General features: G+C 54.4%; 9 protein-coding genes across 9 annotated transcripts; 5 read left to right on the top strand and 4 right to left on the bottom strand.

Moving 5' to 3' along the window:
• The first annotated feature begins 2,160 nt into the window (after positions 1-2,160).
• On the top strand, positions 2,161-4,784 carry K437DRAFT_240367 (MBOAT-domain-containing protein). Its single transcript, XM_013385118.1, has 5 exons — positions 2,161-2,700; positions 2,791-3,038; positions 3,108-3,702; positions 3,775-3,922; positions 3,988-4,784. Exons 1-5 carry the CDS (start codon positions 2,638-2,640, stop codon positions 4,590-4,592), a joined length of 1,659 nt encoding a protein of 552 aa, XP_013240572.1. The 5' UTR covers positions 2,161-2,637; the 3' UTR covers positions 4,593-4,784.
• Positions 4,725-7,410, bottom strand: K437DRAFT_259582 (uncharacterized protein). Its single transcript, XM_013385117.1, has 2 exons — positions 6,977-7,410; positions 4,725-6,890 (listed from the first exon to the last, which is right to left on the bottom strand). The coding sequence occupies exons 1-2, from the start codon at positions 7,295-7,297 to the stop codon at positions 4,827-4,829; spliced, it is 2,385 nt and encodes a 794-aa protein (XP_013240571.1). The 5' UTR covers positions 7,298-7,410; the 3' UTR covers positions 4,725-4,826.
• Positions 7,411-7,748: 338 nt separating this feature from the next.
• On the top strand, positions 7,749-10,808 carry K437DRAFT_240364 (AAA-domain-containing protein; the record flags this gene model as incomplete). The annotated part of the gene is made up of 4 exons (XM_013385116.1): positions 7,749-8,109; positions 8,179-8,718; positions 8,784-8,931; positions 9,164-10,808. The coding sequence occupies 4 exons, from the start codon at positions 7,749-7,751 to the stop codon at positions 10,770-10,772; spliced, it is 2,658 nt and encodes an 885-aa protein (XP_013240570.1). The 3' UTR covers positions 10,773-10,808.
• A 545-nt stretch (positions 10,809-11,353) lies between these two features.
• Positions 11,354-13,136, top strand: K437DRAFT_228862 (uncharacterized protein; the record flags this gene model as incomplete). The annotated part of the gene is made up of 4 exons (XM_013385115.1): positions 11,354-11,758; positions 11,831-12,059; positions 12,096-12,311; positions 12,370-13,136. The coding sequence occupies 4 exons, from the start codon at positions 11,354-11,356 to the stop codon at positions 13,134-13,136; spliced, it is 1,617 nt and encodes a 538-aa protein (XP_013240569.1).
• Positions 13,137-13,210: 74 nt separating this feature from the next.
• Positions 13,211-14,566, bottom strand: K437DRAFT_259577 (putative ARC18-subunit of the Arp2/3 complex). Its single transcript, XM_013385114.1, has 6 exons — positions 14,549-14,566; positions 14,340-14,442; positions 14,105-14,202; positions 13,838-14,027; positions 13,644-13,761; positions 13,211-13,571 (listed from the first exon to the last, which is right to left on the bottom strand). The coding sequence occupies exons 1-6, from the start codon at positions 14,552-14,554 to the stop codon at positions 13,550-13,552; spliced, it is 537 nt and encodes a 178-aa protein (XP_013240568.1). The 5' UTR covers positions 14,555-14,566; the 3' UTR covers positions 13,211-13,549.
• A 304-nt stretch (positions 14,567-14,870) lies between these two features.
• On the top strand, positions 14,871-16,407 carry K437DRAFT_251559 (uncharacterized protein). The gene is made up of 4 exons (XM_013385113.1): positions 14,871-15,593; positions 15,668-15,868; positions 15,948-16,036; positions 16,106-16,407. The coding sequence occupies exons 1-4, from the start codon at positions 15,039-15,041 to the stop codon at positions 16,212-16,214; spliced, it is 954 nt and encodes a 317-aa protein (XP_013240567.1). The 5' UTR covers positions 14,871-15,038; the 3' UTR covers positions 16,215-16,407.
• On the bottom strand, positions 16,178-18,105 carry K437DRAFT_259574 (NIF-domain-containing protein). The gene is made up of 3 exons (XM_013385112.1): positions 17,444-18,105; positions 16,481-17,379; positions 16,178-16,406 (listed from the first exon to the last, which is right to left on the bottom strand). Exons 1-3 carry the CDS (start codon positions 17,999-18,001, stop codon positions 16,337-16,339), a joined length of 1,527 nt encoding a protein of 508 aa, XP_013240566.1. The 5' UTR covers positions 18,002-18,105; the 3' UTR covers positions 16,178-16,336.
• On the top strand, positions 18,106-19,630 carry K437DRAFT_296444 (uncharacterized protein). Its single transcript, XM_013385111.1, has 3 exons — positions 18,106-18,486; positions 18,558-18,670; positions 18,745-19,630. The coding sequence occupies exons 1-3, from the start codon at positions 18,454-18,456 to the stop codon at positions 19,541-19,543; spliced, it is 945 nt and encodes a 314-aa protein (XP_013240565.1). The 5' UTR covers positions 18,106-18,453; the 3' UTR covers positions 19,544-19,630.
• Positions 19,552-20,848, bottom strand: K437DRAFT_240349 (NAD(P)-binding protein). The gene is made up of 3 exons (XM_013385110.1): positions 20,276-20,848; positions 19,915-20,205; positions 19,552-19,856 (listed from the first exon to the last, which is right to left on the bottom strand). The coding sequence occupies exons 1-3, from the start codon at positions 20,693-20,695 to the stop codon at positions 19,605-19,607; spliced, it is 963 nt and encodes a 320-aa protein (XP_013240564.1). The 5' UTR covers positions 20,696-20,848; the 3' UTR covers positions 19,552-19,604.
• Positions 20,849-22,460: the final 1,612 nt, after the last annotated feature.

The following is a 22,460-nucleotide window of genomic DNA, read 5'->3' as shown; positions in this document are numbered from 1 at the left end:
TGCAGAGCCGCCACTGCAGCTACTTCCACCGTCAGAGTTGCTCGTTAAGAATGGACTATCGAGAGAGTCGTACCTCGGGCTAGGCTTATACACTGGCGAGCGTTGCCAGTGCACGGTACCAGGGGACGGTCCAGTCTGACGGCTGGGAGCAATGAGCGGCGAGCGCTTCAGGACAGCAGCCAGAGCAGGCGATGTGCGCCGAAGAGCGACTAGCGGTGGTTCAACGTCAGGTATCGCTCCCCACTCGGACGAGTCTTGCCAGTGAACCACGCCGGAAGGTGGGACGCGTGCAGAAACAGACACCGTGCGACTGATGATACCGCCAGTGACAGCCATCTCTGATCAAATGCTGTTGCTGCTGTTCGTGTTGGCGTGCGAGTTGGCGTTCGTCGCAAGTGACCCATCATGTACTTGGTCGCTGGCTGGCGTTTCGGATACTTGGTCATTATCAGGATTGGCAAAGATGCCTGGGGAGATCGCAAAGCGTGCCCCTTCGCTCGACAAGGGGACGTTGGCTCGTAATCGCTCGTAATTGTCGGATGATCGATTGCGAAGGTGAACTCCGAACGTTGGCGAGTCGTTGCACTCATCGCGAACAGGTGGCACGGGTGGGACAGGAGCAGGAAGCTGAGTTTGGCGAGGCAACATTCTGCTCACGGGAACGGTCGGGCTTGTGGGGGAAGAACCACGGCGCTTGCTGTTCTTCTCATTTCCGATCTCGTGGGCTTTAAATGTGAATGGACTGTCCCGGCTGCCGCGATCACGTTCGGCTGCGTCAGTTTCGATGCTGTCTGGCGTCGCCATCGACCACCGTTAGCATGTCATTTTTCATCTGATCCGTCGTATCTGCAGCTGTTCTGCTTTCCGGAATAGCACGGGTCCCATCCTCATGCTGCAGATGTTGCTCATTCGACATTGCTGCCTCTTGGACTGCCGCGGAAAGGTCTTGTTGCAAGGGCGGCGAGGGCGGGAGGTGGTCCTTTGGCGATGATGGGAGGGGTCGAGATTGACGACAGTAGATTTTGGTGGGGAGAAGCTGTGCTCGTAAGGTTCGGAGTTGTAACTGGCGAGGAAGAAAGCATCCCGTCCGCAGCATTGCCAAGCTGCAGAGCAGGCAAGCAGGACGGCGCCGGGTTAAAATCTACCGGTGTTGTAGCCAGCATCGAGTGTAGCAGGATCGCCCAAGCCTTGGTGCGCACCCCTCCTTCTTCGTGATGGCCGACGATAGTGATGAATAGACGGAGCAGCTGCAGAATTTGGTGCAGGTTGCTTTCCACAATGACGTCATGGTCGGAGGAAAGGTGAGCAGTATTGAAGAGGAAAGGTTCGATCAATGATGTATCCTCCCATTTTCTGGATGTAATTACTTGCTGAAGATACATAGACACTTCCTGCTAGCTTCAGATACCAAGCATGATGTATTGTAAAGTGCAGTCAGCACGTCATGGATAACCAGGTGGTTTAGTGTGTTCAGATCCAAGTCAGCGTCCTTGAGGCAACGTGCCGACAATTGCCCTTTGAGCCCTGGGGAGCTGCAAGCAAGAAAAGCTGACCAAAGGAAAGAGTTGGAGGGTGGAAGTGCACTGGCGATTATGTAGTGATCAAGGCGAGATAAGAAGCGATCGACCATCTCGCAAGGGAAGGTGTCGACAGTAAGCCGCCCGTGGCACATTCTTGCGGAGCCCTGCGCTTGGACTCTGAGGTGCCCCCCTTCGGATAAAGGGAGGCAATCGGACGCGTACACAGAGTGTCCGTCTGATTGAGATCGTCAAGTCCGAGGTGTCAGCTTGACGCATCGAGACTTGAAAGCAGATTTTCGACATTCATGAAAGGAGCGAGTCAGCTCCTTGGAGTTGTGGCCGATTCTTCGCATGAGTAGCTCGGCCTTCTCTTGTTTGGCGAAGAGAGTGTAGCATGTTATAGGAAGCATCAGCGATACAAAAAGCCATGCAGGGCCTCCAGTCAGCAAGATGTTCAAGGAAGGCTGCAGCGGAGATAGCTTAACGAGCAGCAGGCTGGAATCGCGATTCGGGGGCTTCAGTTCCAGTTGGGCCAGCACGGTACCCCCTCACATAGCCGCAAACATCGTTTCATTTGACCCAGCATGCCAATTTACCTTCCATGATGTCTGAAGCACATCACAAAAGCTCGCATCTTGATGTTGCTCATTATTGCGTATGAGGTGTCAGCCAAGGGTTGGTGGAACATGTGCTTTTGTGACATGGGTGAAAAAAGCCCCAACTTTTCTCGCTTTATACGGCGTTTGGATGATGTCTCACATGCCGATCCTCGATCACTTCTTCCACTCAACAAGTTCTTTCCCATCGTTGCACTGAGCATGGACGTGACTTTGTCCCCAACGCAAGCACTTCTCCACTAGGCAAAGCCTCTTCACCGCACCGACGCACCTTCATGGTCGGCTTGGAATTATCAGTCTTGTGCATGCGTTGGCTCGGGGTAACGGGGCACCTCGGTTCTTGAATACGCAGGTGTGCATGGTTAAGAAGCGACTCGGGTTGTCGTTTTTGTCACTGCTCACGCTCGCAAAGTCACCACATCTGCAAGATCGTCGGACTCGTTCTATCCAAAGCCCTCCGTGATCTTTATATTTCTTAATTTTTGGTGAAAGACGGCAATATGGTGTCGGAGTGGCTTTCTCAGCTATCCAGCCTGTCGGGCACGCCGGTCGACTACCTCAAGGTGAGTGACGCACGTTAGGGACCTTTCATTCTCTGGCAATTCGAGCTTGATCTCAAGATGACATCAATTCGATTTACTTGACATATGCAGCTTTTCGGCTTGTTCCTTCTGTCGTATCCCCTAGCCTACCCATTGCCGTATCTGTCCCCAAGGGCCAAGCACATTGCCAATGTGGTCCTTTCCACTTTCTTCCTGGTTCCGGTGATGAACCTCTATAGCGGCTACTTGCAGCTTCTCGGTACGAGCTTGCTGACATACGTGATGGTCAAGTACAAGGTTGGTGGAAAGCGGATGCCCTGGCTAGTGTTTGCCGGCCAGATGGGGCATTTGACGATCAAGTATGTTGTGAACCCGTAGCGATGAAGAGGAGGTTCGATTGCTGATGCTACCGCGTCATCTAACGCCAGTCATCTCGTACGCCACTTTGGTTCGATTCCACTCACCACCATCGAGATCACAGCTGCACAAATGGTCCTCGTCATGAATCTCACTACGTTTGCTTGGGACTGCTATGACGGCCGCCAACGTTCCGTCGAACAATGCGACGACGCACAAAAGAAGACACGTATCGCCGAAATGCCCAGCATTCTCGAGTTCCTCGGGTATGCCTTTTACTTTCCGGGTGTCATGATCGGTCCTAGCACGCGATTTGCCGACTACAAGAAATGGGCAGACGGCTCATTATTCCCGCTTAGCAAGTCGGAAAAAGCTAAGGGTGAAAATGGGAAGCCAGTCGTTAGCGTAAACGGCAACGGGCCAGGGCATGAGCCTCGACCTCCCCCTGCAGGACGGGTATCCGCAGCTCTCACAGAACTCGGCGTCGGTCTGGTTTTTATGGCTATTTACAGTCTCTATTCGGCGCAGTGGGACTACTTCCGCCTCATCACTCCGGTGGCGGAAGGTGGCGTTAGGGAATGGGCCTGGTGGAAACGAATCGCCTTTGCGAATGCTGCTGGGTTTTTCGCGCGGACAAAGTACTACGCTGTTTGGAGCTTGACCAACGTAAGTGTTTCGGACATTTCTCCTGCATCATTTTCGCGACCTTACACCCTTCTATGCCTCTGCTGTTTGTAGGGCGCATGCATCATGTCTGGTTTAGGTTTCTACGGCATCAGTCCAGACGGGAAGACGAAGTGGAACAGATGTCAAAATATCAACATTGCAAAGATTGAGTTCGCCAACAACTGGAAGGAGCTCTTGGATGCTTGGAACATGAACACAAGTGAGTAGTTTCATCGATGGGCGATGTTCAATCAAGCGCTCAACACATTCCTCCTTTCGTTCCAGATGTCTGGCTCCGGAATAATGTATACAAACGTCTCACGCGACCCGGCCGCAAGCCGGGGTTCAAGACAACTATGGCCACTTTCCTGACGAGCGCATTTTGGCACGGTGTAGCACCCGGCTACTACGTCGCATTCTTCCTTGCCGGCGTGCAGTCCTCCATTGCTCGTCAACTGCGACGGCACGTACGCCCGATATTCTTTGCCGACACACGCGCTCCCAACCCATCCTTTGGCACCCTCAGCCGGTATTCGCCATCGCAGCTGGTCTACGCGGGCTGTTCAATAGCCGCTGTGCAATTCACGCTCAACTTTACCGTTGCGCCATTCTTGGTGCTGGACTTTGGCAAGAGCATCGCAGCATACCACAGCATGTGCTGGTACGGGGCCATCATGGCGTTCGGTAGCATGGTTTTCTTTAGAATGGGAGGCGCCAGGTGGCTCGACCAACAGAGTGGGCGCGTTCGCAGGCCCAGAGGCGTCACCAGCGCAAGCGATATCACGGACGGCGACGATGAAGTTGCAGGAAGCAAAAAGACGGCTGGCGAGCACTTGGTGCCAGATCTTGATGCAGTAGAGGCGGTGGCGAAGGAAGCAGTCGCCAAGTAGAAGGGTCGCTAATAATTCGGGGACGAAGGCAAGAAGTCAATCGATTAAGTGGGGTAGCAGGCACAGCAAGCTGGACAAGGGCTGTAGAAAGATACGAGCCAAAGCCACAAGCTAAATGAGTAGCGATAAAACGGCCTCAGCAATGCTTAAATGATGTCAGCTACATGTATTAAATGAGCTTGCGAGTGATCCAACATGCTATGCGTAAGGAATCCACGCAAAGTCTCACGAGAGTCAATTCTCGTCGGAATCAGGTTCGTCCGGCTGCATTTGAAAGAAGTCGAGCCCCAAGGGGACGCGGCTTACGCCGAGGTGTTTGAGGATTGTCTTCATGCTTAGCTCACCGCGCGAGACGGTCTTTAAGTACTCCCCACCCTCGAAGGCGACGTGCTGGTCTTTGTAGTGTAGACCCGCAAGAATCGTGATGACTGTGCCATCGGGGCGGGTAAAAGCATCGGCCACGTCTTGATGATCGGCAGATGAGTCAGGTCTGGTTGGCAAAGGTTTCATCCGTGCAGCGCGACCCGCGAGATGTGTGTATTCTACTGTAGTTTTCGCAGACTGCCAGCCGAGAATGAACACGTGGCTGAGGTCAGGCAGATCCAGGCCACGCGTGTTGAGCGACTGCAATAAGTAGAGGACGGAGCCTGTCGTTTCCGATAATTCGGCCAAAGCTTCTCGGTCCACGATCCGGACTGGCACGCCGAGTTCAGCGAGGCGGTCTCGTGTCCTGAAGATACTCCAAAAGGGCGGTATCACTGCTAGCGCGCGCTGTGCACCTTCGACAGCAAATGCATAGGCTGTCGCACGGACGATGGCGTCGTCGGCCTCTTCCTTGTCGTCGTTGGAACCCCAAGCCTCGACCACTGCAGGCTTGGGACGCTTTCCCTCTGGTACCTGCGGCTCATTGGACGCTCGCACTTGAGGTGGAAGCCTGTATAGGTTGCGCATCTTTGGAATTTGCCCGTCGACCTCTTTTCGTTTAAGTGAATGCGGTCTGAGCCCAGACTCGGGCTCAGGCTGATCGACAACGATGCAAAAGTGGCGCAACTCCTTCGGCAACAAGGCATCGGCATCCTTCGGCTGCGCATTCGGTCTTGAAATGCTCATCAGGTCCGACCCTGCGGGAGCGGGGCCGTTCAAGACAGCACCGTCACGCATCCCCCTTTTGAGTTCCCCGCTGAGACCCATGAGGTCAAGCCATCTGCCCCTCACAGAGCCTTTTTCTGTGTAGCCGATTCGCAGCCAGCCAGTGCGTGCACCCAGGAAGTGACGGAGGATGGAGTTAGCTGTTGCACTGACGCAGACAAGCTGCAGTGGTAGCATGTCCGGAGGAGGCGAGGAGTCTTTGAACATATCAGCCAGATTTGGTCTGCTGAGGGGACGGGTGTACATCCGCTTTTCTTCTGCCTGTTCGCGAGAAAGATGTACGGTCCGTCGAACTTTCTCCCTCGGCTTGGTCATTGCACCTGCATTTTGGTGCCTGCTTGGGGCAAGCGACGCTTCCTTGGGAGAATCTTCGGGTAAAGTAAATTCCATCCCCGCGCTCGGATGACCTTGACCACTGCTGCAAGTGTATCGAGAGCGCATGATTCGGTTGAGAAGCTGCAACACGAATGGCTTGTGCTTTTCGTGCTTCCATGCAAGCTTCTTGGAAGGAAAACGACCCGGCAATTTGAGAAGGGCATCTGCCTCATCAAGAACGAGGGTCCTGGCTGTCTTTATCCCTAGCGTTTTGCGCGCGTTGCCTGTTGTGAGATCAGCATGTTCCCACAGTTCGAGCAGCCGTGAAGGAGTTGCAATTAGAATGTGTGGTGGTGTGGTCCGCATCTTTAAAAGTTGATCCGCACATGACGGTGCGCCAGGCTCGTTGACCACAATTTGTAGAATGGGATCGAGCGAGGGTAGCGCGCTGGAAGGAATGAGTTTGCGCCCCCAATTGAGATATTGGTAGGCGAGCTCATTTGTGGGCACGAGAATGATGGATGAGATTGCCAGGTGCTGGACCCCCTCCCTGCGCGCAACTTCAGACGGTTGACCAGACTTTACTGGGTCTTGATTTGGATCTTTCACCGGAACTTCAAGGTTCTCGTTGCTGAAACGAAGGCGCGGCTGAGCAAGAAGCGCTAAAAGCAGCCCGAAGCTTTTGCCTGTACCCGTGAGTGCTCTGGCGATCAGATCACTGCGAGGTTTCGCAAGAAGTGCTGGAATGATTGTGGCTTGAGCCAGCGTTGGGACTTGGACTTCGGGATAGCTCGATGTCAACAAAACAGCCAAACGACGATTGATGCCGAGGTCCTGTGAAAATCACGTATCAATATATCAGCAAGGGGATCAAAAAGGACGCAATACTGTTCCGATACTTGTATTCGGAAGCTGCTTACCTCAAAAGATGCCGGGCTAGATGTTGACTTCCCTTTGGTTACCTTCGACTTGGCAACGCGCTCTGTCGAAGACTGTGACGGTATGTCACTGTCGACTTTTGCGGCTAGTTCCGAGAAGGGAGATGGAGTGCTGAATGTCCTCGATCCAATAGCACTTGGACGAAGATCAGCCGGCTCCGCAGAATGAGAGATGTTTCTCACCCTCGAAGCCGGGCATTGCAAGTTGGTGCAAGGTGTTGTTGCCACCCGCAGTGCAGACGAGCGTGGCCTTGAAGCCCGTGCTGCCGCCAGAACTTGCGCTGCAAGCAGAGAAAGCGTCATGTATTGGATGTAACTGGACCGATGATGGGCACGTAATCGAAGCCGTTAGTCCCTGTCCTTGTGAAACAGCAGGCACCGACGATCATGATGAGGATAGTATCGCTTGCTAGCGACTTGTGCACACTAGCTGCTACTGCTCAACACCTGAATGATGAAGGAAAAGCACACGAGAAAAATTGAATACGTAATGCGGTCCGATATTCGGTGCAATCAACTTTTCTTCATCTCGTAAGACATCTTTTTCGACTTTTCGAGCTTGCTTCAACATGCGATTTCATCGTCTTCAGCACACTTGTTATCCACCACATGGGTATTCCTCTGGGCAAAGGAAGCCGGCTGCCGGAGCTGTGTATGCGTCAATCTAAATTCTCCGTCGGAGAAACCGGTTTCAATTGATTTAGACGAGAGCCGACGAGTTGGGACGAAATCAGGCTTGGAGGAAGTTACCATCATGAACCGCTCCATCACAGCAGCCTGGCAGCCCTCGATTGCCTCCACACCAGGGGCACAGTCGGGCCCATCTTCGAGCTCAGGCAAGCGAAGAGCTCAGATCTCCCTCAATAAGCCTATTCCAGCCGGGTTCAGTCCCGTCCCACCAGCTGGGTCGGCAGCGGCCGCAGCTCTCGCGCGGAAGCAAGCCGGAAATGGTGGCCAAGATGGCGACCCTGGCGCATCTGATGCTGGCAACAGCTCTGGGTATGGCACACCAACCACCGAAGGCGCACAGCTAGGCTCACCATCGATTTCGGGGACCAGCATTCACAAGCGAAAGGCGCGCCCCTCTCATCCTTCGTCAGCGCCGGGGACTGATGGTGACGAAGATCGTCCCACCGGCGTCGGGATTCCCTCCTCCTCAACTTTGCCTCAAGCTACGACTTCAGCTCTGCCGGAGAATAGCACTTCAAAGCGGTTACGAAGAGCAGTGCCTGCACCATCATCATCAATACATGCAGGTGGGAGCCGCAAGGGGAAAGAACGAGCTTCCAACCAGGCCATCGCCGACAAGTACGCCCCCCCGTCGATCCGATTCTCCTCGCTAGGTGGTATCACTGCTGCCATCGAGCAGTGTCTTGAGCTGATTGCCCTGCCGCTCCTACATCCCGAGATTTATGCCCACACTGGCATTGTGCCACCGCGTGGCGTGCTTTTACACGGCCCGCCCGGCTGTGGCAAGACGCGTCTGGCGCAAGCCATCGCAGGCGAGATGGGTGTACCCTTCCTGAATGTTAGTGCGCCAAGCATTGTCAGTGGTACCAGTGGAGAGAGTGAGAAGGGACTCAGAGATCTCTTTGAAGAGGCTGCCCGTGTTGCTCCGTGTATCGTTTTCCTGGACGAGATCGATGCGATCACGCCAAAGAGGGAGAACGCGCAGAGAGAAATGGAGCGCAGAATTGTTGCTCAACTGCTCACCTGCTTGGATGGTGAGTGTGGCACTCTCGGAAGGTTATGCCTACAGCTGACACGTTCTCTTCATTTGTTCGCCAAGACATGTCGTGGGAAAAGACCGAAGGCAAGGCCGTGATGGTCATCGGTGCCACAAATCGCCCAGATTCTCTTGATCCTGCCTTGCGACGAGCAGGCCGTTTTGACCATGAGATCACTCTTGGGGTTCCGGACGAAGATGGCAGAGAACAGTGAGTATTCATTCCTTTCCCATGGGGCTGTGTAGCCGCCAATGCTTTTCATGATGCAAAAATTTTCGGTCTGCAAACCATCGCACGAGCCCTCTCGAGGGCGCTGAGTGCTTCACGCCTTCGGGCACCCATTCAAGTCTCTGATCCTTTTCAATCAATCCTCTCTGGTGAAAGTATTCTCTGAACAAAATATTGACAAATGCATCCTTTACCGGTCCACGCACTTGAACAGGATCTTGCGGGTACTCGCCTCTCACCTACGCCTTTCAGGCGACTTTGAATTCCGTGAATTGGCAAAAGCTACGCCCGGCTTTGTAGGGGCAGATCTGACAGCGCTCACGAGCACTGCTGGCATCGTTGCTGTCAAACGCATTTTTCAGACACTGGCGCACATGGACTCGCTAGCCACTTCACCACAAGATACCAACTCTGCGGGCGAAGAAGCCATCGCTTCAGGGTCCATGGCCCCAGCTACATCCAGCGAAGGGTCAGGAGCGGCCAAAAACGAAGGAGAGGACGTAAACATGGAATCCGCCGACCAGGAGGAAGGGCTCACGGCGGCATCACTAGCAGCGCCTGTTGAAACATCTCTGCCACTTCCACCACCTGTCTCAAACAGCATCGAAGTAGACTCGGCTTCCAATCCAAGGACACCCTCGTCCCTTCTACAATCCCTCCCTGATGCACTGCAACACTCTACCATTGCATCATTCCTGCGTCGCTTCCCCCGAAAACTCTCCGAAGACCAACTGTCCATTCTTAGTATCACGAACGAAGACTTTACAGCAGCACTACCGATGATTCAGCCATCGTCCAAACGAGAAGGGTTCGCGACCGTTCCAGACGTGACCTGGGCTGACGTTGGCGCCCTGCACGAGACACGCGAGGAGCTCAGCATGGCGATCGTCCAACCGATCCGGAGACCAGAGCTGTTCCGCGCCGTTGGCGTTAGCGCCAGCTCGGGTGTCATGCTCTGGGGCCCGCCAGGCTGCGGAAAGACGCTACTCGCCAAAGCCGTTGCGAATGAGAGCCGGGCCAACTTCATCAGCGTGAAGGGCCCAGAGCTGTTGAACAAGTACGTGGGCGAGAGCGAGCGCGCTGTTCGGCAGGTCTTTGCACGCGCACGGGCTTCTTCTCCCTGCGTGATCTTCTTTGACGAACTGGATGCGCTCGTTCCGAAGCGAGACGATGCGCTTTCAGAAGCGTCGTCGCGTGTCGTCAACACCCTCCTCACTGAACTCGACGGACTGGAAGGACGAGGACAGACATATGTGATCGCAGCCACGAATCGCCCTGATATTGTCGATCCAGCGATGTGCCGCCCCGGCCGCCTGGATAAACTACTCTACGTTGACTTGCCGAACAGCTCCGAGCGTCTGGAAATCCTGCGCGCTCTCACCAAGGCGTCGCCGCTGCTCACTGAGATGCCAGCGCAAAGTACCAGCGATGCGGTCGTAAATCTGCACGCGATTGCATTCGATCCTCGCACCGACGGCTTTTCCGGTGCCGATCTTGCAGCGTTGGTGCGCGAAGCTGCTGTTGCAGCGCTGCGCGAGACCATCCGCTTCTCACTCACAGCCGAGGCAGTGCCTATGAACACCGTACAGCCAGCCGCACCGGGCCAAAGCTCACCACAAATCTTTATTACTCAGCCGCACTTCCTTGCGGCTCTTGACAAGGTGCGGCCCAGTGTTAGCATGGCTCAAAGGAAGCGGTACGAGTCGCTCAGGACGCGTCTCTCCGGCGGTCATCTTGGTAGCACGAAAGCCGGCGTATCCGTTACGGAAGCTCATTCAGCCGAGTTGGCTCGAAATGAAGGGGGATCAGCTATGACGACGTAAGAGGAGCTGTTCGCCAGAATATACATGCTTTCTGACAATGAAGTGCGCTCAGCTTGGAATGCCTGTCCAAACTCCAAAGTTAGTTTCGTAAGCCGTTGCTCCAGAGAGTGCTTCCAGAATCCAGAGTTTGATAGGGGTTGCAACTGCCGGTGCTCACAGTAGGCCAATCCCCAGGGGTGCGATTGCCCTCTATGAAGGCAGGCAGGGATAATGGCTAGATCCATAGAAGGCTGAGAAATATCCAGGTGTGTATAACAGAATCGAGCATATGTGAGGTGAGGGGAGAAGGAGATGATGGTAGAATATACTGATGGTGGGGCCCATTCCCCATACGTAGCTGAGCGCATGGGCATGGTCACGTGCTCGTTTCGGTCCTTCACAACCATGGCATGGGATGAACCCTACTTACCTTATCAGCGGCTTCGAATTTGGCCGATCGAATCATGTTGCGGGGCCTCCAATGCAGGCCACTTCTCGGTTCCAGCTGAGGCCACCGTCCATAGACGCAGCGGGAAGAGCGCTTGTGGCGTCTGCAGGTTCCATCCCAGCGCTGCTCGTCACGCTCAGGAGCAGCCGTCGTCATGTTGTGTGGAGGAGCTGCGCAGTCGGACCTCCCGCCGCCTGGCGTCGACGTTGCCGATCAGCCAGCCGTCCTTCGGGGTCCCCCCCAGCTGCAGCTGCCGCTGCTCACCGTCGGTGCCTTTGGCTGGCAGCTGGTATGGAGCATGGAAATGGCTTTTGCTAGCCCTTACTTGATCGAGCTGGGCCTCTCGAAAAGCCAAGTAGCTGCCGTGCTCGTCGCGGGGCCTCTCAGCGGACTGATCGTTCAGCCTGTCATCGGTGTGCTCGCAGATGGGTCAACGCACAGATGGGGACGACGCCGCCCATTCTTGCTCGTAGCTTGCCTTTTGAGCACAGCTGCTATGTTTTTACTTGCGTTTGCGAATGACATCGGGCGCGCTTTTGCTTCGACGAATGATGCCAAGGTGAGCAACCCTTTCTTCAGGAAGCGCTCCCAGTCGTTTTTAGCTCACGGTCTCATTCAACTGCACCGTCAGGTTCACTGGATTTCTCAACTCTGCGCGGTATTTGCAGTATTCGGGGTCGATTTCAGTGTCAATGCAATAATGTCGATGGACCGATCGCTGTACATCGACATGGTTCCTCCATCGTCGCAAGGGCAAGTTAGTGCATGGGCTGCGCGGCTTGCGGGGCTGGGAGACGTCCTTGGGTTCCTCATCTCTCACTTGAATCTTCCAACATATGCACCGTTTTCTTGGTTTCCAAGTTTGCAAGCACTCACTGAAACAGGATCGAACGAAGGCCAGCTGAAGTGTCTCTGCTTCATGACAAGTTTCTTTCTGCTTAGCACACATGCTGTGACTGCTTGGACGGCGCAAGAGCGAAGACTAGTGCGCAGCGTGGAACAACATCTAACCGTAGCGGCCGTGCTACAACACCTCAAGAAGGTCTTCAGAGACTTTGTGGTGGCGGCAAGGACTTTACCCCCACCTTTCAAGTGGATTTTTGCCGTACAATGTCCGTACCCTTCGAGATCATCTGGTCTGGCTACGAAGCTGACTCTTCACCTATGCAGTCTTTTCATGGCTCGGCTGGTTCCCAATCATGTTCTACTCGACCCTTTGGATTGGCTCTATTTGGTCATCAGCACAACCTGGCGGTGCTGACCCGGTGAGCGCGACTCGATATGGAGCCGGTGCGCTCTTCTATCGCGCGATTCTGGCTCTTCTCGTCTCCATCATTGCTCCAAACCTCGTGGCAGGTGGGGTGCAACAGAATTCGCCAAGCATAGCATTGCACCTCGAGCGTGGCCCGGTCAGGAACATCTTCAAACACAAGGTGCAGGAGGCGGAACTGTGGTGCTTTTCCACCTTCTTCTTCGCTCTCACCATGTTCAGCACGCTCTTCGCAGAACTTTCTATGAGCGCCGGCCTCGCCTCCATGTTGCTCATCACGACGGGCTTCTCCTGGGCGATCGTCAGCTGGATTCCATATAGCCTAGTAGGAATCCTTGTCTCAAATGATCGCGAAGGCGCCTTGATCAGTGCGCTTCCATCGACTCAAAGTGGAAATACGAGTGGGCAACACTTTGATGCCGAGCGGGAGGCTTTCCTATCGGACGAGGACCGGGAGACTGAGGCACAAGCTGCAGATGGTGCAGAGAATGGAGAATCGAGTGCAACAGAGGCCTATCAACAATCACTGGGAAAGAGAGATTTGCACGAGCGAGCGGGAACAATCCTGGGGCTGCTCAACATCGCCATCGTTGTGCCTCAATTCATCTCGACAGCCCTCTCCAGCGCCTGTGAGTATTCTTTGCACATGCGACCACATGCCACTTAAGTTTGATGGTTGTTCCCTCGGTATATACAGTGTTTGCCATTAAGGACTCGACAGCACGAAAATGCATCGCATGTGCTTTGCCAGCAGCGACAGGAGGCACAGGAGTCGCTTCGCTGGTGGAGCGGGCAGCCGCCGCACCTGGAGACACCGAGCACGACGCAGCCGCAATTGGGATCGTGTTCCGTTTAGGAGCCATCAGCGCTGTCATTGCTGGGTTCCTCACATTCCAGCTGGCAAGAAGGCATCGACAAGCTTTGGTTGCTCGCACATGAGGTGCCCCCGTAGCGTATGCATTTTGGCAAGGGGGTTACGCCTTACGCACTGTATTACTAGTCATCGCATGGCTCATTAACGTGGGAACACATTTGGTCGGTGCCATGCGCTCTACAATGCAGGACAACGCAACCTTGCGCCTAGCTCAAGCTCTTGCCCATGCTGTACAGAACACGCATTGATTTCAGTTTTGGTTCTCCGGTACATGCGCATGAAGGCAGACATGACACATACAACTTTCGCTTAGTGAATGCTAGCCAGAACTTGCTTGGCTTGCCATTGATGTAGATCTTCTCGATAAGTCTTGCTGCTGTTTCCTGCCTTGCTTGAGTTAGATATGATCGGAGGGCGTCTGTAAAATGCAATGATCGATGGCCAAATCAGAAGCCCTTCATGCCGAGCAATTAAATTGAGCGGATAGCGCTCACCGGCCTCTGCGCGATCCCTTGGAGCAGAGTAGAGCTGATTGAGAGGGAAATTCGCGTCTCCCGGCAGCGCAAAGTTGTCGACCGCGTACGTCGAAAGCTGTTTGACGGCTTCGTTTTGGGACATAGGCACTCTTGCGGTCGCAATTTTGGTGAGGCAGTCCGAGATGAAGAGAATCAGGTAGATGAGCGCCTTCATGCATCCAGTTATTAGTCCGTAGTCAGCTCAGAAGGGAAACAAGGTGTAGCTAGTACCAGCTCGGCACATACCCGGTCGGCTGGCCCCTTGATCTCAAAATTGCGGAAGAGTGAGTTGGCCCTGAACAGGTCGATCGACTCATCGATGATGTCCATAGCCGACGGATCAGCTTAAAAGGGGCATCGATACGCACAAAGAGAAACCCATAGCAAACGTGCCCGCAGCATGCCGAATGAAACCATGATGAACAGCATTTGTGAGCATGGCACGAGTGGCTCCACCCACTGTAGTGTGATTCAGACGCACCTGGAGTCGGCGCCGGGCCGCGGATACGTGTCCTGATCGGCAAAAGCGCTATGGATCCGTAGACCCTCGCGTCTGGATCTTGGTTGTACATGGAATGATATGCCTGAAAATGGAAAGGGAATCAGCTCGATGCGAAGATTGGCGAGATAACCGCATGGGTCAGGGCTGGTCAGTGCGAGCTCGACAGTCAAAGCTGCAGGTTTCCTCACCGGCATTGTTGCTGTGCAGTCCCAAGGAAAGATACAGTCTGTTACACGCTCTTTCGTATCGACTGATTCCAGCCTGTGTGATCGAAGGCCCGTATGCTGCTGAAGTGGAGATGATCGGATGTCAAGGCGTGTATGTGACTTGTGCCGCATTGATATGGATGTCGTCAACGGCAACGAGGTGATGGGCAGCGAGAGACAACGGGAGATGAGTGTTGATGACACTGGGTGTCGCGTTGCAGAGCGACACGCAACCGATAGTTGCATCATCACAGATTCAACTTGTAATTTAACGACTTCACTCCTTTTAACCATCTTCTATGACCCTCATTCTTGTCACACAAGATAGACTGCTATCGATACTGCCTCGTTGCTCCTGGAATACGCCAGGAGTGTCAGACCGAGTCGAGAGTCCGAGTAAAGGAGGGCCTCCTTTATTGCATGCATCGCATCGCAGATCACCCGCTCATACTCTAGCTTCAAAGCAGTGATCATGAGCAGCTTTGAGGTCCAGTCCCTCTTCTATCAGGGTGCTTACAAGGGCTGCATCGAACTCGCCTCTTTGCAGTCGGTAGACCCTTCGAACCAAGCCACTCAACAGAATCTTCTCTACGCAGCCCGTTCTCACATCGCGCTGTCAGACCCAGGTAAGGCGCTGGCGCTGCTCCCTGCAAGCCTGGCCGAGGGCAACATCGCGGTCGGCGCGGTACGTCAGCTTGCAAAATTCGTAGCAAGCCAGCAGCAGGGAAATGCGAAGTCATCAGATGAAGCGCTAGCCAGCCTTATTGAGCTTCTCGATGAGGCTGTAGTCGGCGATCCCAAGGGAGAGGTCGTCAGGGTGTGCGCCGGGACAGCAATGGCACGGGATGGCGACCCTCTTGGTGCTCTCGAGACGCTCGATGTTGCCAGTGAAAAGGAAGGGAAAAACAAGGAGCTCGAATGCGTCGCGCTCGGCATTCACATTCTGCTCAGCATCAACCGAGTTGACCTCGCGCAGAAGGAATTTACTGCTGCCCGGTCCTGGGCTGATGACTCGTTGCTGATCCAAGTGAGCCTCCTTCTCTCCGTTGGGCTCTATAGTCCATCTCTTACCCTTTCTCCCGCCATCTTCTTGTTTACCAGCTCATCGAAGCCTGGATCGGCCTTGTGCAAGGTGGCCGTTCCTCACAGCAAGCGTACTACGTCTACGACGAGCTCGCGCAGAACCCCGCGCAAGCTGGCAAGCCCAGCACTGTCAACGTTCTCACAGGCAAAGCAGCGGCACAGATGGTGCTTGGACAATGGAAAGCAGCAGCAGCCACGTTGGAACATGCAGAGAAGCTTGTGAGGATCGACGCCGAGGTTAAGCTTTTTGAGATGGAAGCAAGGGGCATGAATGACGAGCCTTCCCTCCGCCTCACAGGATCCTAGCAACGAATCAGTTCTCGCCAATCGCGTTGCGCTTGCCCCGCATCTGAGTCGGACACCGGAATCATTGGCCGAGGCCATGCAGTGCGTTGGGTGGCGAACATTCTGATCGCGTGTAATAGCTGACCCGGCTCCACCTGCTGTCTTTGCCAGAAAACTGCAAGCTCGGAACACAAAACATCCGGTGCTAATTGCATACAACGAGCGGGAGGCTGCTTTCGATGAGGTGGCAGCCAAATTTACCCTTTCATCGGAAGCCTAATCTTCAAGGTGATCAAAGACATAGAGACTGCATTGCAGGGAGCCTATTGATACAGCAGTGCACTGGAGGTCGCTCTCGAAGGCATCAAAGAGTGGTGAAATGCTTGTGTGATAGTAGTGGCCTCAGCTGGCAGGGGCCGCTCCCTGTGCTGCATTTTCATCCTGCCCCGGTTTCGCACCGCCCATGAGGAAGCTGTCAAGAGGAAGCAGTCGCTCTTTGTTAGCACTGAATTGGTTGTCATGCCGAGCATTGTTCGAACCGCTCACCTCCATGCATTCGTCTTCATCTCCTTGAGCTGCCGCTCTTGGTCCTCCTTGGCCTGCCTTCGGATCTCCTCTCCATTTTCCTTCCAGTACTTTTCCTCTTCGAGATGAGCTTGCTGGAAGCGCTCGCGCTCTCGGTCGTACCAAGTCTTGAATTCGTCGTCTACGCTCTGCCTTGATGCGCCTCCTCCGAAAAGGGACAGCCCCCCGCCGCTGCCAAGCTTTTCCTTCTTTTGCTTCCACTGCTCATACTCGACAGCACGCATTTCGAGTGTACGTTTCGCGTGCTCTGTCGGGATATGTGTGTCCTTGTACGCCTCGATTGTCTTGCGGACGTTCGGGATTTCGTATATGCCGATAGCCTCGAGGAAAGGGATGAGGTGGATAAGCTCTCGGTCGTCTTTGTTTCCTTCCCACTTCTTGACCAGTACGGCATTCTGCGGATGGAGAGCAAACCCCTCATTCTTCGTATCGAGGATGATAACCTTGTTGAGATCTCTGTTCAATGCGTCCAAGTCCTTGACAATCTTGCCATCGACGCTCCTACAGCTCTCTCTGAACAATAGGTACGTCAAGAAGCGGCGATCCGGGTCGAGCTTTTCGATGACTGGCCCAGCCGTATAGAAAGGCTGCGAAGTGTACAGAACAATCTCGTACCACTGCGATAGGTAGCCGAGGAAGTAGTCGAGACCGGGGCGTTTGGCTGTCCGCCAGCCATGTTCTCGAGACCAGGCCGAGTGTGTCATGAGCCCGTCTAGATCGACGACCAAGGTGTAAGGGCGGCTGTAGGGGAAGGGAAGCGGATCTGGCAGTAGCTTTTCCCACGCTGGGGCATTGAGATCTTCCTTCATCGACGTTGTCCTCAGCCACAGCCGTCCAAACCAGCTGTCTTTCAGTGGGTTCTGCAAGCAAGCGGCAAGAAGTAAGATTGTGTATATGAGTCAAGCGAGCGTGCCTACGACTCACATCTTCAAACCGCTTCGCCTCTCTTTCATCCATTTCTCTACCAGCCTGCACCACAGTAGCCGCAAGGCATAAGCCAGCGATGCCAAGAAGAACCCGTGTCCGTGTTCGCCGGTTCTTGTCTATAGAGCTCATGGAGCGCTTCCCCTTGGCCCCTGTGCGCGCAGCATCGTTCGCGGTTCCATCCTTTCCACTCGTGGCATCTGGAGCCTCGATCAAGGAGGATGTGCTCGTGTCAATGTCGAAGAGCGATGTGGATCGCCCAAGAGTCGGCTTCGGCCCCGACGCCTCTGCTTCAGGTTGCTGCGTTGGGGATGTGTGGCCGCCGTCTGTGCCTTGGTCGGTAGACTGCCTGCCGCCAACTTTATCTGGGACCAGCTTGGGCCTTGAGGTATGCAACCTGCGTGTGCAGAACAGTGTGGTTGATGCTGCGATATTTGCAGATGCCGTGCTGGTTGGCAGGCAACAGTTGTGTGATCTTGCTGCCCGCACCGGCGTTGCGGCACAGCGTGTCGCTCTCAGCAGCGTTGCCGTCGCTCCGCTCATGAAAGCCTTTTGCATCCTCTCTCGTCCGCACAAATGGAACTCAGCTGGAAGTTTGTCTGTGCCTGGCAGCAGACCAGCACCACTCTGCTGCGTCTAAGGGAGCAGAGCTTGGCATGACCGACGCATCAGCTGGCTTGGAAGAAGCGAAGGACGACGGTGCTCGTGATGAACCGCTTACGATCGCCAAAAAATTCCGAAAGCCGCCGTTCCGCCGGGGGAGAACACATCTCCTCGTCGTCATGAAGGCATGACGCTGCGGCCTCTTGCAGACTGCCTACTGCCTGTGCAGCTGATGCTGATAAGAAGGACCCTCGCTTTCTGGAGTGTATGTGGGCTGCTTGGGATTCCTTCCTCGCAAGCATCAAGGCTGCACCCACAGCGAGTGTGCTAGTCAGCGACCACGTCGATAGGCAAAGCGCTGGAGCTGGACCCGCCGTATCTGACTCAGCATTCGGAGGGTAGGGGCGATGGCTTCCATCGCTGTTGCAGCCGGCGACGATGTGAGTTCAAGAGCATTGGGAAAACATGTACAGAGCTGAGTTCTCTACATATCTTGTGCTTCTTACTCTAGGCCACGCCGTTCTTGATCCGCGTGTATGTCAAGCTGGGGGCTCCATGGCGGGATCTGTCGTCGATGCAGCCCGGTGGTCGGCCTTTGGAGGATGAGTTCAAGCTCTATGTCTGGTATGTCTTCAGGGCATGTCTCTTTGAGAATATTTGGATATCTATATAACTCATAATGGTTTCTGCGGAGGAAGGTCGACGACGTCTCTCAGAACCATCTGCGCTCAATTACACGCTGCCAGCCCGCTATCCCAACCCTTCTCTCGGCATTCCTTTCGAGTCGTATATTGGGACTACAAGGCCAACGAGGCTAGAGCGCGAGACTACTTCCACGACATCACTCGCGTTTCGCGCTCAACCTTGACAACGCTGCTTGGTGAAGAAAATGCAAGAGAGATGCTGCCCAAATACTTGCAGCGCAGAGACAAGGGAAAGATGCGCGAGGCAGATCAGTATCAAGAAGTCAACGAAGCAGCGGACGACGAAGCAGGGAAGCGCAACGCACTTAAGACCGTTGGAGACTTGCGCCTCAGAGAAGGTGCAGTCCTTGACTGTGTCATCCATGCTCCAGCAATCTCATCAGTCGCTTTTCGGGGGCCAGCGCCGCCCCAGGATGCCTACCCCGGTCCTTCGAGCGTTGGGCTTGTAGTACGCGGGCGATTCGCGCAGAGTTCAGCAATGGGTCCCATGCGGATGGCAGACGCGCGGATGAGCTCGGGAGCTCGGGAGCTGAAAAGAAGCCTTGGGCCTGATCAGCACCCTTGGGGCCGCGGTGGAGATCCGAACCTAGGCGTCCAAGAGCGTGAACGTCTACATTCGAGGATGCATGAAAGCAGGCGAGAAACGTCACGTCTGCCCCGAAATGTAGGTGCCTACAGGATGAGAGATAGTGCATGTACCAAGTCGCGCAGTCGAAGCCCACCACGGCGATTAGAATCTCCAACACGTGCACAAGCCGACACGGGCGCGAAGCAATCAGGTTGGAGTCCCTGATGCTCTCTGCGTGCCTGCTTACTCGGATATATTGTATTCTTTTGCCAGTGCATATATATACTCAAGCCGGCAGCTGCCAGGCTCCATGGAGCAGTTCTTCGGCATTCCAGTTGACAAAGGCGCCCTGAGCACCGAGACCTGCTTGTTTCCCGTCGGCGGGACTTTCTCGGGTACCGAGCAGGGCAAGTGCGGCGAGAACATGGCCCGGCTGCTCGGGTTTGAGCAGCTGGCCTTCCTCGTGCAACTTTATGAAGCGCTGATGCACGTCTGAGTCGACATGCTGGGCGCTATTGGCGCGCAGGTTGGCTTGCATCTGACAGCATACTCGCATTTCAGCAATCTGGTTTCAGTAATTGTCCAGAAAGACATACCTCCGTGTCCACGGCGCCTGGTCGAACTGCCCACACGGCGACCGGCGCTCGTCCCTGGCTCGCATCTCCCTTTTCCTCTTGCGCGAGCGTGCGCGCGAGTGCATTTGCCCCAGCCTTGGAGACGTTGTACGCACCCCAGGCGGCGCTGTTAGCCACAGCGGCGCCGGATGAGACGAAGACGACCTTGCCGCAGCCAGAGGGTGCTTTGCGCAAATGAGGTAGGGCGACCATTAATGTCAGATGCAAGGATAGCAGGTTGACATTCTGCACTTGGAAGAAATCAGCGGCACTCTGTAGTGAAAATGCCCGCATGGTCAGCAAGCGAAGGTTGTTCGAAAGAGACTCGACTTAGCACACTCGCCTGCTCTCCCAACCGGCCAAAGAGTAAGATACCGCTGTTCAAAATTACACTGTCCAAGCGTCCCCATTGTGCTTTTGCTGTGTCCACAGCCTTTTGGTTGTCTCCCTGCTCGGTCACGTCTCCTTGCACGCAGACTAAGTCATGTGGGAACTCCTTTTCCAGCGACTGAAGCTCGGCAGGGTGGGATCGAGCGAGTGTGACGACTCGAGCCGGAGGCACCGACTGGGAACCGCGGAGAAGGATTTTGGCAATTGCGAGTCCGAGCCCGCGCGATGCGCCCGTCAGCAGGACCACTTGCTTTTCGGAACTCATCGTGCTACACCAAATAACGAAAAAGAGGCTCGACTTGGCACGCTCTTTTCTGCCTTCTAAAGGCCGAGTGACATTGTCCTGGTGCGAGGGCATCTCCGCCACGTCCATCTGATTGGTTGGCAGCTTGCTCAAGCAGACGGTAAGCTGCCAGGTATGCAGCCAGGGCTTGGGGCATGGGAGCACTGTGTCGTGTGCAATAATGGTGGCTCTGGTCGATGCGCGTTACGTAATATATCAGAATCCACAGCAGCATGATGTCACGCAACTGGCTAACCAAGAATGTGGCTTGCGCTGAGCAGTGATCGATTCCGAGAGAAATGTGTTATTAAGTTGAATGGCGATGATCCATCATGCGCCCCATATACATCCTCAGCTCCGCGAGAGCGAGCGAGGGAGCGCCTTTGAACTTCTGTTCGGGTATGTAACCGCCCGCTATACATGTGGGGCTGGCGCTCTCCCTGTGAGCCCGCGGGGCGCCGCAGGATAACGTACTTGTATCTTTAAGAGAGTTAGTTACATTCAGTTAGAACAGATTTGTACTCTCTGTAAGATCCCACATCATGTTTCCAAACATCCAGGAGATGATGGAGGATGGAATGCACTGGTCATCTGTATGTATGGAGGGCGAACATTGATACGCAAGACGAAGTACATGCGGCCAAAGCGTTTCCATGCTAGCCGTCGACGCTCTTCCTCATGCCACTATCCCCCTTATGACCTTGTGTGCTACCTACTCTCTTAGTCGCTAATTAACTCCAGCCTAGTCAATGTCACTCCGTTAGAGCTTGAGCCAGTCACGGGCATTTTAAAGGGGCCATGCCGGAATCTTCGAACATCAATCAAACCACTGGTTTTGGTAGGCCATGTGTTTGACAGGCCGTTTAAGCTGCCCAGCGCGAAGCTGATCTCTGATCTGGCAACGCTCATTCCGGGTAGGGTTAGGGTTGAAATTCCCCTGAAATGATGAAAATCCGGCGGTGGCCGCAACAAGAGAAGAACGAGGAGAGGACGAGAAACGTAACTTTGAAGGAGCTGATACCGTCTGGTGCATTAATGCCTAGCCCTTGATGTTGCCAGAGTTGAGACAGGGTCCCTCAGTGTCTTTTTGGTCCTCATAAGAACCAATTTTCGCTCCATTCAGACCCAGCAAGCCTAGAGTCAGCTCTGGACAAGAGCCATCAGCGTTGATCTGACCACAAGATTGTCCACCGGTCGACTGCACCGACTGGATGGTCGAGTAACCGTAGAATCGATCGCAGTAAGTCCACTAGTGAAATTGAACGTTGGTGTTGGCAACGTTCACTGTGCGACTAGCATCGGATGGATAGTTGGGGGAGTTGTAAGATTAGAATGTCCTGGTGCAAGGGTCGACATTCTCCTGTTAGTAGGTAGAGCCCTCGACGGGTGGGCCATTGGGATTGCCACTCCTCTCTTTATTATCAAGTTGGATTTTTGCGGTGCCGAATGTAGGAGTCGAGCTCATCGCGTTGCTTCCACTTTGATCATTCACGGGCTTGATACAGTTGCCATACGTAACAGAACGGGCGCAGGCGGTGTAGGAACCTGCACATGCATCTTTTCTGAGCGCCGTCAGAGACAACCGATTGTTGCCTGGAGTGGTAATAGGAACGATTGAAGTCCTGACAGTCCTGTGGCACAGGTATTGTCATAGATGTTCGTTGTTCCCACATCGTTGTTGCAATTTTTTGTCACCATGGAGCGTTACGACTGATGCTGACGCAATCGCTGTGAGCGCAAAGAAAAGGATTACACGCATCTTGTCCTGAATATGTAAATAGTGGATGCTGGTGTCAGTCGAACAGGCAAGCAATAATGAAGAGTGCGCCACTGGAGTCTTACAGCGTCATACATA

The sequence above is a fragment of the Tilletiaria anomala genome (genome assembly GCF_000711695.1).
Source record: "Tilletiaria anomala UBC 951 chromosome Unknown K437scaffold_126, whole genome shotgun sequence".
NCBI classification, from domain to species: domain Eukaryota; kingdom Fungi; phylum Basidiomycota; class Exobasidiomycetes; order Georgefischeriales; family Tilletiariaceae; genus Tilletiaria; species Tilletiaria anomala.
This window is presented reverse-complemented; position numbering and strand designations above follow the sequence as displayed.